We start from the raw sequence: 14,873 nt of genomic DNA on the forward strand, positions 1-14,873 counted from the left end.
CTGAGCGCACTACCCTACCTTCGGCTTGGGGTTTTTGGTGTTGGCTGTTCGTGCTGCGTGCTGGGGCGTTGGTTGTGTGCCCTGCCTCTCCTGTAAGAGTTGCACGTTGAGAGCACTGCTTATCGCTGCTTTGTGGTTGTATTTTATTTTATATTTTTTTTTCTTTATAATTTGGAGTTGAGTTTAGGTTTGTTTTGTTCTTTTCATTTGATTTGATTGGTAGTGCACCTGATTGTGGTACTGGGCCGGAGGACTTGTTGGTGAAGGGTAAGTACGTAGTGAATGGTTTGTTGTGTGTAATTGTATCCTCTTTGTGGTTTTTTTTCTTTTGGGTAATTGTGATCCGTGTGATTAATTTTTCTTTATCACTGAGCTTGCTCCTTCCCCACCTGATTCCAGCCTCTGTACCATCAATTCTTTCTGTTTTGATATATATATATATATATATATATATATATATATATATATATATATAGATATAGATATATATATATATATATATATATATATATATAGATATGTGATTTTTCTTTATTTGTATGTTCTTTTGCTAAAGCTAAGTACTGAAGATTTATTTTCTTTCTCTTTTTCTAATTTGCCAATAAACTAAATCTATTTGTGGCATATGCGTCTTCAGTGTATGGGTAAAACGAACCTGTGGGCCTTATTTTGGTATCGTGTGTTCCCTGGGCACTTAATTCCAGGGTGGCGTAGTCGATTAGCTTCTTAAAACTCATACATTGAGTATACCGCGTTGCCACATTTTGGCATCGCTGACAGGGTTTATACTCCAAACGCCACATAATGAAGGAATGAAAAGATGAACTAGTGACTGGATGGCTACTGTAAACACTGGACTTTCTGGAGGACAGCGTTGGAGTGAATACACCAGAAAGAGCGTTTAGATGTACTTATGGTGATGTTAGTCTCTTCGCTGAACAATCAAACACCTGCTTCCCAGATAAGGATCTGTTCATATCAGCTTTCTGAGTGCTGTGCGCTGTGGAATTCTGCTGAGTCACTGTATTTACACCCCTTGGCACTTCATTCAACACTCTTCCTTGTAGAACTACAGAGTGCTGCTACACGGCCAGCTGAGCTGATAAAATGGGCAGTGAGCCAGAAACAAGTCAGGTTAACACACTGTGTGCTGATATGAGGTGGAGTTCGCTGTACCTCACGCTGCTCTAAGAGCAGTGACCATCATTTTATAAGTACAGCTGTAGGACTTGACCAGCACACGGCTGATGTGAAGTCTCAGTGGACTTTCAGAGCAGCGGACTGCAGTTATGAGTCCAGTCCTCAGGTCCGAGCTCCATCCCTGCAGTCCAGTCCTCAGGTCCGAGCTCCAGCCCTGCAGTCCAGTCCTCAGATCCGAGCTCCATCCCTGCAGTCCAGTCCTCAGGTCCGAGGTCCATCCCTGCAGTCCAGTCCTCAGGTCCGAGGTCCAGCCCTGCAGTCCAGTCCTCAGGTCCGAGGTCCAGCCCTGCAGTCCAGTCCTCAGGTCCGAGCTCCATCCCTGGTTTTCCTCAGATCCATACTGTGCGCGAAGCAACGGCATTGAGGGACGACTGAAATAGGGGCGGATCCCCGCGCCTCAGCCCCGCCCCTGGGGTGGGACCCGAACGAGCGACGACTCCAGCTCGGTGCGAAAATGCAAAATAAAGATGAATGTATATAATTAATATTCACACGTCACACGATGCGCTGCTCTCCAGTCTGCACGACCGCCTGACTCGTGCGGTGCACTGAGGTTTTATTCCTGCTCCGGTCGGATTTGTGGCGGTTGAGTGAAGGTGGGTGAAAGGTTAGTGAGATTAAATAATAATATTAATAATAATAATAATAATAATAATTAATGCGCAGAGTGTCTTCGTGGACGTATAAGCGCGGCGTGTTGGTGTGTCTGTGGCGTTCGTGCTCGCTGCAAAGCTGAATTGGGCTTCTTACTCGAACTCTCCGGTCCACCTTAAATGAGGCTGCAGTTAGAGCGGTAACCTGAGGCGCCGGAGGGCAGCTGCTGCGCCGTTTAAGGTGGAACGGAGAGTTGGAAAAAGCCGTTGCGGAACAGGACGAGTTTCCCAGGGAAGTTAGTAAGCAGCGCAGATTTAAGGCGAGATGAGGTGAAATGAACTCCGTTATTAATGATAAATAATATTGGGCACGAAGAGCGACGCGCGCGTCTGTTTACTGAGCCAGAGCAGCGACTCGGCGCCATAGTGACTGAGTTTAAAGGGGAACCCCACCCGCTTTCCACAATTCTCTGCATATTTAAACGTTTGCGATGTGAACGGGGTCGTTTAGAGTGATTCAGAGAGGTTCTCCCTTCTAGATAAGCTCACCGAGTCAGAGCCGTTCCCAGTGGTGGTGATGGGAACCAGACGTCCCCCTCTAAAAGCTCCTCACAGTGGTGGGAACCAGACGTCCCTCTAAAAGCTCCTACAGAAAGTTCCTACATGAACTGGTTCTGAATTCACTGCCTGATGACTGAGATGCTGTTTTATGAGAGTTTAGAGAAGATTTTGTTCCGAAAATGTATTTTAATACCTTTTCATGATGCTACATGCAGATTCCAGAATGTCAGGGGGAACCATAGCAGATGCAGAAGGTCAGGAGAACCCAGAGTAGGTGCAAAAGATCTGGAGGAACCATAGCAGGTTCAGACAGTCTTGAGGAACCAGAGCAGGTGCAGAAGATCTGGAGGAACCATAGCAGGTTCAGATGGTCTTGAGGAACCAGAACAGGTGCAGAAGATCTGGAGGAACCATAGCAGGTTGAGATGGTCTTGAGGAACCAGAACAGGTGCAGAGGATCTGGAGGAACTATAGCAGGTTCAGATGGTGTTGAGGAACCAGAACAGGTGCAGAAGATCTGGAGGAACCATAGCAGGTTGAGACGGTCTTGAGGAACCAGAACAGGTGCAGAAGATCTGGAGGAACCATGGCAGGTTCAAATGGTCTTGAGGAACCAGAGCAGGTGCAGAAGATCTGTAGGAACCAGAGCAGGTTGAGACAGTCTTGAGGAACCAGAACAGGTGTAGAAGATCTGGAGGAACCATAGCAGGTTCAGATGGTCTTGAGAAACCAGAACAGGTGCAGAAGATCTGGAGGAACCATAGCAGGTGCTGAAGTTCCACACGGTGTAAATGTGTCCCTGTGTTTGGGTGCAGGTCTGTCTAATGATGATTTTTGAGGTGTGTTTGCGTGGGAACCGGCAGGTTCTGCATACGTTCCGTTGGCAGCTAGCCCGGAGCAGCTCGTATAAAGCCTCAATCAGCCGGACCAAGCCGGAAGATCACACACTCACCGAGACGCAAGCTGTCCCTCTGTTCTCCCGTGCTGCCATCGGGAGCTTCTTCCAGGAACAGCCTGTGCTCAGGAACCCTTTTACCCAGGATGCACTTCTGCGGGCGTACCTGCGCAGACACCTGGCGTTACAGGTAGAACACAAAGAACAAACAGTCTTCATTACATCATCTCACTGAGTACGTCGCTGCAGACCTGTACGTCATTACTGTAGCGTTCGTTAGGTCACTTACACAACCAGGTTAGCTAGTACACGCTGTTCCTTTACAACAGAACAGTTAAGGTTAAATTCACGGTCAACTGTTTCCACAACCGCATTAGCTAGTACTCAGGGTTCCTTTACAACAGAACAGTTAAGGTTAAATTTATGGTTAGCTATTTCCAAAACCACGTTAGCTAGTACTCAAGGTTCCTTTACAACAGAACAGTTAAGGTTAAATTTACGGTTAGCTATTTCCACAACCACATTAGCTAGTACTCAGGGTTCCTTTACAACAGAACAGTTAAGGTTAAATTCACGGTTAGCTGTTTCCACTACCATTTTAGCTAGAACTCAGGGTTCCTTTACAATAGAACAGTTAAATTTAGGGTTAGCTACTTACACTTCCACGTTAGCTAGTACACACTGTTCCTTCAAAGAAGAACAGTTACATTTAGGGTTAGCTACTTACACTTCCACGTTAGCTAGTACACACTGTTCCTTCAAAATAGAACAGTTACATTTAGGGTTAGCTACTTACACTTCCATGTTAGCTAGTACACACTGTTCCTTCAAAATAGAACAGTTACATTTAGGGTTAGCTACTTACACTTCCATGTTAGCTAGTACACACTGTAAGGATGAACATAGCAACCACCTGGGATAAAAAAGGAACATTGTATTACCTGGAATGCCATGGCAACAACCATACAGTCACATAGAATACCGCTGCACACCTAGCAACCACTGAGGATACCATAGCAACCATGCAGCAACACCTTAGCAACCACCACAGCAGCGGCCCTGCCTCATCTGTGCAGTCCCTGTTCTGCTGCTTTACAGGCGTGTTAACGGAGTGTGTGTGTCGCAGGAGGTGGAGTCTGATCTGCGTACGTTCGGAGAGCGGATCGTTAGCGAGATCGATGCTCTGGGGCGCCAGTGTGAGCAGAACCCCCCCCGACTGCAGCAGTACGAGGCGTGGGGGCGGAGAGCGGACCGCGTCATCACCTGCCCCGCCTGGACTCGCATGAAGCACATCGCCGCGCAGGAAGGGCTGGTCGCCGCGGGATACGAGAGACGCTTCGGGGAGTGGAGGTCTGCTCGCCAGTCATCCTTTCATCCTGCGTTTATTATTATGGTTTTTAAGTAATCACGATTTTTCACACGCAAACACGTTTTTCTTACTTTTTTACCTGCGATTCTGTTGATAACCTGGTTAGTTGTGTGTAGTCACGTTTTTTCACAAGTAAACACTTTTTTTTTTTTTTTTTACACTTGGTTACATTTTTCACATGAAATCATTTTTGGAGATTACACGTTTTTAAAAAAATACGTAATCCCGTTTTTCACACGTGATCACATTTTTTCACGTTTTTTAAAACAGCTTTTCCTGCATAATCACATTTTTACGTGAACGAGTTTTTCACATGATTTTTTTCTTTAAGATCAGGTTTGTTTGTTTTTTTTTTAAATATGTAATCCCGTTTTTCACACGTGATCACATTTTTCCCATTTTTTTAAACAGTTTTTCTCATGGAATTGAGTTTACATGAACGTTTTTATGTGATCCTGTTTTCCGCACGGTCACGTTTTTTCACGCAGTCTTATTTTTATTTAGACATCGGGAACGTTTATAGTTCTGCATCGTTACTGATTTTTATCTGATAACGAGAACAAGGTCACTGTAAAGCTCCTCAGACGCACACTGTGGAACCGGTCAGTGCCGCTGTCCAGGTTCTGCAGTGTCTGCTGGTGCCGATTGTGACTCTGTGTGTGTGTGTGTGTGTGTGTAGTCGTGTGTATCAGATGTGTAAGCTGTACCTGTACGCTCCCTCTGCTGGACTCTTCAGCTGTCCCCTGGCCATGACCGACGGAGCGGCTAAAGTCATCCAGGTAATTGAGTTCTGTAGGAATCGGAGCCGCTCTGGGAAGTGGGAAGTGTGTTCAGTGCTGATAAACACAGAAAAGCCGTGGTGAATAAATCCTGTTTGATCTGTATTACACTGAAAATATTTTCTCTTCTGTTTCTCATGATTACGCACTCATTCCGAATTTAATGCCTGCGACACCTTCCAGAAAACTAGCTACGGATCATGTTTACCCCGGTGTTACTCGCCTTTCCTTTAACAGCACTTAATAATCGTTTGGGGTCTGAAAATACAAACTGATCTGGTTTTGAAAGTGGAATTTTCTGTTATTCTTCTGTTTTAAGTCTTCAGCTGTGCAGCCCTTCCAGGTTTGATGTAGTATTTTGAGCTGAGTAATGCAGGTCAGTCTAGAACCCACACTCTGTGGTTAAGCAGCTGTACAGAGTATGTCTTCATGTGTCGTGTTGAAATAAACATGGACATTCCTGAAAAAGACGGCGTCTGAAAAGCAGCATATGGTGCATCAAGATGCATTCAGTATTAATGGTGTTTTCACAGGTGTGCAGGTTAAACACTAATACACCCCCCCCCCCCCCCCCAAACCTTGAGAGACTTGGATTTAGAACTTTATGCTGGTAAAAATGTGGAGGGTCCATTATTTCCATAGACAATCTGAGAGGTTGACTCGTCAGACCACATGACGTTTCCACTGAGCATCAGTCCAGTTCACATGAGCTCCAGCCCAGAGAAGTGGGCAGCGTTTTCTGGACATTGTTGATATGTGGCTTTTCCTGTGCTGCGACAGTCTGAACCTGCACTTGTGGATGCAGAGATGGACAGTGTTTAATGACCATGGTTTAGCAAAGTATTCCTGAGCCTATTCCTGAGAGTGGTCTTGACCATCCTCACTCAGAAAGGACTCCTGGAGGCTCCGTTATATCCAAGTATGACTGTCTCACCTGTTTGAGGAGTTTTTCTACATTTCACATTGCTCCTGTCCCAACTTTCCTGGAACCTTTAGCAGGCCTTTCATTTCAGTATTTTTATCTTAAAAAGCTGATAAAACATGATCTTTTTATTGTTTTTATTCAAATACAGGTCAAAGCAGATTCTCCAAGCACTAGTTTCTGTTTTGTTTGTGTTTTACCCACCGTCCCAGTTTTTGTGTTTCATATACAGTCCTGTGCAAAGGTTTGTGCGCCCCTGGTCAGCTGCTGCGTTGATCATTTTCTGAGTGTAAACAACTTACAGAGAGAAACCAGCCATTAGGGGGGTACTTTGTACTTTGTTTGCAGATAACATTGTAATCTGTGGTGAGAGTAGAGAGCAGGTGGAAGAGAATCTGGAGAGGTGGAGGTTTGTACTGGAGAGGAGAGGAATGAAGGTCAGTAGAGATAAGACGGAATACATGTGTAGAGGAGGCAGTGGATAGGGCAAGATGGAGGCAGATGATCCGCTGTGGCGACCCCTAAAGGGAGCAGCCGAAAGAAGAAGAAGAAGAAGAAACAACTTACAGACTCTCTACTGCACATTTAATACAGTCACTGATTATTCACTGAATAGAACATGTTGGGGTAAAATACCATGTATGGTTATAATGTATCTTTACAATATATAAAATGTCCTTGTTTTTTCACAGGATGCATTTATTTTTTTGTCCAATGTGAAACAGTAAATAAGCAGTAATTGTGTGTGTGTGTGTGTGTGTGTGTGTGCGTGTGTGCACACAGTCTCTGGGCATGCCAGTTAAAGAAGCCTTTGCCCGTCTGACGACACGGGATGAGAAGAGGTTCTGGACGTCGGGTCAGTGGATGACGGAGAGGATGGGAGGATCAGACGTCGGTAACAAAAACAAGAATCACTGTCAAAATGAAGTTTCCTTGTTCGGATGAACAGAACAGCTGGGTTACAGCACTGTGTTATTGTGACGTCACTGTGTGCTGTGGTTGCCATAGCGAACGGTACAGAGACGGTTGCCTGGCGACAGGAGGACGGCTCATTCCGGCTCCACGGCTTTAAGTGGTTCACTTCAGCAACGGATGCTGACTTCACCCTCACTCTTGCACGCATCGCCGACGAGGACGGGAACACCACGCCGGTACACAGTATACACATACAATATATATATATACACACACACACACACACACACTATACACACACAGTATACACATACAATATATATATACACACACACACACACACTATACACACACAGTATACACATACAATATATATATACACACACACACACACACACACACACACACACACTATACACACACAGTATACACATACAATATATATATACACACACACACACACACACACTATACACACACAGTATACACATACAATATATATATACACACACACACACACACACACACTATACACACACAGTATACACATACAATATATATATATATACACACACATACACACACACACACACTATACACACACAGTATACACATACAATATATATATACACACACACACACACACACACACACTATACACACACAGTATACACATACAATATATATATGGATATAAATTCCTAAATTTCCTTCGGGATCAATAAAGTATCTATCTATCTATCTATCTATCTATCTATCTATCTATCTATCTATCTATCTGTCTATCTGTCTATATATATACACACACTATACACACAATGTGCACACACACTGATTAAAGTACGGCTTGACTGTGTTCTCCAGGGAACTCGTGGAGCGTCTCTGTTCTGTGAGGAGGTTTGAGGTTCTGATTAAAGTACGGCTTGACTGTGTTCTCCAGGGAACTCGTGGAGTGTCTCTGTTCTGTGAGCAGGTTTGGGGTTCTGATTAAAGTACGGCTTGACTGTGTTCTCCAGGGAACTCGTGGAGCACCGCTGTTCTGTGAGGAGGTTTGAGGTTCTGATTAAAGTACGGCTTGACTGTGTTCTCCAGGGGGCTCGTGGAGTGTCTCTGTTCTGTGAGGAGGTTTGAGGTTCTGATTAAAGTACGGCTTTAATGTGTTCTCCAGGGGACTTGTGGAGCGTCTCTGTTCTGTGAGGAGGTTTGAGGTTCTGATTAAAGTACAGCTTTAATGTGTTCTCCAGGGGACTCGTGGAGTGTCTCTGTTCTGTGAGGAGGTTTGGGGTTCTGATTAAAGTACGGCCTTAATGTGTTCTCCAGGGGACTCATGGAACGTGTCTGTTCTGTGAGGAGGTTTGAGGTTCTGATTAAAGTATGGCTTGACTGTGTTCTCCAGGGGACTCGTGGAGCGTCTCTGTTCTGTGAGCAGGTTTGGGGTTCTGATTAAAGTTCGGCTTGACTGTGTTCTCCATGGGGCTCGTGGAGTGTCTCTGTTCTGTGAGGAGGTTTGAGGTTCTGATTAAAGTACGGCTTGACTGTGTTCTCCAGGGGACTCGTGGAGTGTCTCTGTTCTGTGAGGAGGTTTGGGGTTCTGATTAAAGTACGGCTTGACTGTGTTCTCCAGGGAACTCGTGGAGCACCTCTGTTCTGTGAGGAGGTTTGAGGTTCTGATTAAAGTACGGCTTTAATGTGTTCTCCAGGGAACTCGTGGAGTGTCTCTGTTCTGTGAGCAGGTTTGGGGTTCTGATTAAAGTACGGCTTGACTGTGTTCTCCAGGGAACTCGTGGAGCACCGCTGTTCTGTGAGGAGGTTTGAGGTTCTGATTAAAGTACGGCTTGACTGTGTTCTCCAGGGGGCTCGTGGAGTGTCTCTGTTCTGTGAGGAGGTTTGAGGTTCTGATTAAAGTACGGCTTTAATGTGTTCTCCAGGGGACTTGTGGAGCGTCTCTGTTCTGTGAGGAGGTTTGAGGTTCTGATTAAAGTACAGCTTTAATGTGTTCTCCAGGGGACTCGTGGAGTGTCTCTGTTCTGTGAGGAGGTTTGGGGTTCTGATTAAAGTACGGCCTTAATGTGTTCTCCAGGGGACTCATGGAACGTGTCTGTTCTGTGAGGAGGTTTGAGGTTCTGATTAAAGTATGGCTTGACTGTGTTCTCCAGGGGACTCGTGGAGCGTCTCTGTTCTGTGAGCAGGTTTGGGGTTCTGATTAAAGTTCGGCTTGACTGTGTTCTCCATGGGGCTCGTGGAGTGTCTCTGTTCTGTGAGGAGGTTTGAGGTTCTGATTAAAGTACGGCTTTAATGTGTTCTCCAGGGGACTTGTGGACCGTCTCTGTTCTGTGAGGAGGTTTGAGGTTCTGATTAAAGTACGGCTTGACTGTGTTCTCCAGGGGACTCGTGGAGTATCCCTGTTCTGCGCGGAAGTTTGGGGTTCTGATGGTTTCACTAACGGAATAGAGATCCAGAGACTGAAGGATAAACTGGGAACGCGACAGATGCCCACAGCGGAGCTGCTACTGGACGGCACCCGCGCTCAGCTGGTACGTAAACACTTCGCTGTATCTTATCCGTGGTTCTATAAAAAACACAGTATACCGTTTGAAACCAACACAAATTGACATGGTCTTGGTAATGTTCCTCAACGTTTAGTACTGGGAGAACGTTAACAGTGTTCATTCTCACGTTCACGCTGGGTAAGTACGCTGAACGTCGTGGTTATGTTGAATCGCCTCACTGAAGGACGTTCCGCTTGGACAGACCACGTTATGCTTTGGGTTCTGTGGTCCCAGTTTAGGGTTCTGCCTGTCTGTTCTGCAGCCATGCTGCAGTAGCTGGTGGTGTGGGCCGTGAAGTTTGCAGTTTTGGAACTTTACTCATGTTGTTGTTGTGTTTTCAATGATTAACAGTTTCTAATAAACATCATTTATTTGCTTAATTGACGCAAATGTTTTTGTGTAGCTGTCGGAGGAGGGAAGGGGCGTGGCCTCCATAGCCAACATGCTGACTCTCACCAGGATCCACAACACGGTGTCTGCTGCAGCGGCTATGAGGAGGTAATCAATGCACTCACGTAAACGTGTCTGAATTATTGATTATTACGATTATGACTGATTAATTATGGTTGCTACGGTGTCAGGATAACCCAGCTGGGCAGGGAATACTCCACTAAGCGTTCCGTGTTCGGAAAGCTGCTGAAGGACCATCCACTGCACGTACAGACCCTGAGCCGGATGGAGGTAACTCACTGATCTCAGTCACAGCGCAGTGATGGCGCCCTCTAGTGGCAGCGGCCGCCGGTCGCTGTTATGCCGCCTGTCCAGTTGCACTTGTTCTCTTCTATAGTTTTCAGAACGCATCTGTCATCCTAGGTACCTTAGCAAGTTACACTCGCAAAAAACAGATGGTTCTTCAATGGTTCTTAAGCAAACATATGATTCTCTGTAGAACCATATACACTTAAACAACTATCTGCTATATGCTTAAGTGGTTTTCATGCAGAACCGTTTTCAACAGCACGTTCTTCAGCAGTCTGAAGAGCCATTTTTACCATGCAGAGAACCGTTTAAGCGTGCTGGTGTTCTCGGTTCTAAACAGGATTGTCTTTACTAGAGAATGTTTGAAGAACCATGTTTTTACGAGCTCTGTGTGATTCAGCTCCACCCATGTGAACTTCATCCAGTCAAACGTCTTCTCTCTAGACCTCTACTGTCTCCGGTTCTGTGTAAAGCAGGAACTCATTTGCATAAAGTTGAAACATTTTCACATTTCCTCGCACCACAGACCGACGCACGGTGCGGTGCAGCTTCCCGTAGAAGCGAACAGGATGCACTGAGGCGAAGGTGCAGGTGGAACCGTTACAGATCCATGAACGGTTTAAACAACACGGTTTTAACTTCCTGTTTCCAGTGGCGCAGTAGAAACATCAGCCAGCTGAAGTAGGCAGCTAGCTGAGCTCTACACGGTCTCCTGGTGGACTGTTAGTAGGGTATCCGCAGCAGGCTGAGTGGGCGGGGCTGAGCTGCTTTAGGCTGAATGGGCGGGGCTGAGCTGCTTTAGGTTGATTGAGCCGGGCTGAGCTGCTTTAGGCTGAATGGGCCGGGCTGAGCTGCTTTACGCTGAATGGGCGGGGCTGAGCTGCTTTACGCTGAATGGGCCGGGCTGAGCTGCTTTAGGCTGAATGGGCCGGGCTGAGCTTCTTTACGCTGAATGGGCCGGGCTGAGCTGCTTTAGGCTGAATGGGCCGGGCTGAGCTGCTTTAGGCTGAATGGGCCGGACTGAGCTGCTTTAGGCTGAATGGGCCGGGCTGAGCTGCTTTAGGCTGAATGGGCCGGACTGAGCTGCTTTACGCATAATGGGCCGGGCTGAGCTGCTTTACGCTGAATGGGCCTGGCTGAGATGGGCTGAGCTGCTTTAGGCTGAGTGGGCGGGGCTGAGCTGCTTTAGGCGGACTGGGCGGGGCTGAGCTGCTTTAGGCTGAATGGGCCGGGCTGAGCTGCTTTAGGCTGAATGGGCCGGGCTGAGCTGCTTTACGCTGAATGGGCCGGACTGAGCTGCTTTAGGCTGAATGGGCCAGACTGAGCTGCTTTAGGCTGAGTGGGCCGGGCTGAGCTGCTTTAGGCTGAATGGGCCGGACTGAGCTGCTTTAGGCTGAATGGGCCGGGCTGAGCTGCTTTAGGCTGAATGGACCGGACTGAGCTGCTTTACGCATAATGGGCCGGGCTGAGCTGCTTTACGCTGAATGGGCTGGGCTGAGATGGGCTGAGCTGCTTTAGGCTGAGTGGGCGGGGCTGAGCTGCTTTAGGCGGAGTGGGCGGGGCTGAGCTGCTTTAGGCTGAATGGGCCGGGCTGAGCTGCTTTAGGCTGAATGGGCCGGGCTGAGCTGCTTTACGCTGAATGGGCCGGACTGAGCTGCTTTAGGCTGAATGGGCCGGGCTGAGCTGCTTTAGGCTGAATGGGCCGGGCTGAGCTGCTTTACGCTGAATGGGCCGGGCTGAGCTGCTTTAGGCTGAATGGGCCGGGCTTAGCTGCTTTAGGCTGAATGGGCCGGACTGAGCTGCTTTACGCATAATGGGCCGGGCTGAGCTGCTTTACGCTGAATGGGCTGGGCTGAGATGGGCTGAGCTGCTTTAGGCTGAGATGGGCGGGGCTGAGCTGCTTTAGGCGGATTGGGCGGGGCTGAGCTGCTTTAGGCTGAGTGGGCGGGGCTGAGCTGCTTTAGGCGGATTGGGCGGGGCTGAGCTGCTTTAGGCTGAATGGGCCGGGCTGAGCTGCTTTACGCTGAATGGGCCGGGCTGAGCTGCTTTAGGCTGAATGGGCTGGGCTGAGCTGCTTTACGCTGAATGGGCCGGGCTGAGCTTCTTTACGCTGCATGGGCCGGGCTGAGCTGCTTTAGGCAGAATGGGCTGGGCTGAGCTGCTTTACGCTGAATGGGCTGGGCTGAGATGGGCTGAGCTGCTTTAGGCTGAATGGGCCGGGCTGAGCTGCTTTAGGCTGAATGGGCCGGGCTGAGCTGCTTTACGCTGAATGGGCCGGGCTGAGCTGCTTTAGGCTGAATGGGACGGGCTGAGCTGCTTTAGGCTGAATGGGCGGGGCTGAGCTGCTTTAGGCGGAGTGGGCGGGGCTGAGCTGCTTTACGCTGAATGGGCTGGGCTGAGATGGGCTGAGCTGCTTTAGGCTGAATGGGCCGGGCTGAGCTGCTTTAGGCTGAATGGGCTGGGCTGAGCTGCTTTACGCTGAATGGGCCGGGCTGAGCTGCTTTAGGCTGAATGGGCCGGGCTGAGCTGCTTTACGCTGAATGGGCCGGGCTGAGCTTCTTTACGCTGCATGGGCCGGGCTGAGCTGCTTTAGGCTGAATGGGCCGGGCTGAGCTGCTTTAGGCTGAATGGGCTAGGCTGAGATGGGCTGAGCTGCTTTAGGCTGAATGGGCCGGGCTGAGCTGCTTTAGGCTGAATGGGCCGGGCTGAGCTGCTTTACGCTGAATGGGCCGGGCTGAGCTGCTTTAAGCTGAATGGGCCGGGCTGAGCTGCTTTAGGCTGAATGGGCCGGGCTGAGCTGCTTTAGGCTGAATGGGCCGGGCTGAGCTGCTTTAGGCAGAATGGGCCGGGCTGAGCTGCTTTACGCTGAATGGGCTGGGCTGAGATGGGCTGAGCTGCTTTAGGCTGAATGGGCCGGGCTGAGCTGCTTTACGCTGAATGGGCCGGGCTGAGCTGCTTTAGGCTGAATGGGCCGGGCTGAGCTGCTTTACGCTGAATGGGCCGGGCTGAGCTGCTTTACGCTGAATGGGCCGGGCTGAGCTGCTTTAGGCTGAATGGGCCGGGCTGAGCTGCTTTACGCTGAATGGGCCGGGCTGAGCTGCTTTACGCTGAATGGGCCGGGCTGAGCTGCTTTACGCTGAATGGGCCGGGCTGAACTGCTTTACGCTGAATGGGCCGGGCTGAGCTGCTTTAGGCTGAATGGGCCGGGCTGAGCTTCTTTACGCTGAATGGGCCGGGCTGAGCTGCTTTAGGCTGAATGGGCCTGGCTGAGCTGCTTTAGGCTGAATGGGCCGGGCTGAGCTGCTTTAGGCGGATTGGGCGGGGCTGAGCTGCTTTAGGCTGAATGGGCCGGGCTGAGCTGCTTTACGCTGAATGGGCCGGGCTGAGCTGCTTTAGGCTGAATGGGCCGGGCTGAGCTGCTTTACGCTGAATGGGCCGGGCTGAGCTTCTTTACGCTGCATGGGCCGGGCTGAGCTGCTTTAGGCAGAATGGGCTGGGCTGAGCTGCTTTACGCTGAATGGGCTGGGCTGAGATGGGCTGAGCTGCTTTAGGCTGAATGGGCCGGGCTGAGCTGCTTTAGGCTGAATGGGCCGGGCTGAGCTGCTTTAGGCTGAATGGGCCGGGCTGAGCTGCTTTACGCTGAATGGGCCGGGCTGAGCTGCTTTAGGCTGAATGGGCCGGGCTGAGCTGCTTTAGGCTGAATGGGCGGGGCTGAGCTGCTTTAGGCGGAGTGGGCGGGGCTGAGCTGCTTTACGCTGAATGGGCTGGGCTGAGATGGGCTGAGCTGCTTTAGGCTGAATGGGCCGGGCTGAGCTGCTTTAGGCTGAATGGGCCGGGCTGAGCTGCTTTAGGCTGAATGGGCCGGGCTGAGCTGCTTTACGCTGAATGGGCCGGGCTGAGCTTCTTTACGCTGCATGGGCCGGGCTGAGCTGCTTTAGGCTGAATGGGCCGGGCTGAGCTGCTTTAGGCAGAATGGGCTGGGCTGAGCTTCTTTAGGCTGAATGGGCTAGGCTGAGATGGGCTGAGCTGCTTTAGGCTGAATGGGCCGGGCTGAGCTGCTTTAGGCTGAATGGGCCGGGCTGAGCTGCTTTACGCTGAATGGGCCGGGCTGAGCTGCTTTAAGCTGAATGGGCCGGGCTGAGCTGCTTTAGGCTGAATGGGCGGGGCTGAGCTGCTTTAGGCTGAATGGGCCGGGCTGAGCTGCTTTAGGCAGAATGGGCCGGGCTGAGCTGCTTTACGCTGAATGGGCTGGGCTGAGATGGGCTGAGCTGCTTTAGGCTGAATGGGCCGGGCTGAGCTGCTTTACGCTGAATGGGCCGGGCTGAGCTGCTTTAGGCTGAATGGGCCGGGCTGAGCTGCTTTACGCTGAATGGGCCGGGCTGAGCTGCTTT

At 49.5% G+C, this 14,873-nt stretch overlaps 1 protein-coding gene across 3 annotated transcripts in view; it reads left to right on the forward strand.

Annotated features, from left to right (window-relative positions):
* Nucleotides 1-1,681: 1,681 nt before the first annotated feature.
* Nucleotides 1,682-14,873, forward strand: part of LOC108413824 (acyl-CoA dehydrogenase family member 11-like) — a 45,225-nt gene continuing 32,033 nt past the window's right edge. Inside the window, exons 1-9 of one of the 3 annotated variants that reach the window (XM_017686500.2) lie at nt 1,682-1,807; nt 3,170-3,439; nt 4,376-4,599; nt 5,298-5,397; nt 7,103-7,214; nt 7,328-7,470; nt 9,619-9,768; nt 10,187-10,281; nt 10,365-10,464. In XM_017686500.2, the coding sequence (XP_017541989.2) occupies nt 3,179-3,439; nt 4,376-4,599; nt 5,298-5,397; nt 7,103-7,214; nt 7,328-7,470; nt 9,619-9,768; nt 10,187-10,281; nt 10,365-10,464 (1,185 nt within the window). In that variant the 5' untranslated portion in view covers nt 1,682-1,807; nt 3,170-3,178. Of the gene's footprint in view, nt 1,808-3,075; nt 3,440-4,375; nt 4,600-5,297; nt 5,398-7,102; nt 7,215-7,327; nt 7,471-9,618; nt 9,769-10,186; nt 10,282-10,364; nt 10,465-14,873 lie in introns of those variants that run through there. The other 2 variants (XM_017686499.2, XM_017686498.2) reach the window with 2 other exon arrangements.

This window comes from Pygocentrus nattereri, chromosome 12 (genome assembly GCF_015220715.1).
Source record: "Pygocentrus nattereri isolate fPygNat1 chromosome 12, fPygNat1.pri, whole genome shotgun sequence".
NCBI lineage: Eukaryota > Metazoa > Chordata > Actinopteri > Characiformes > Serrasalmidae > Pygocentrus > Pygocentrus nattereri.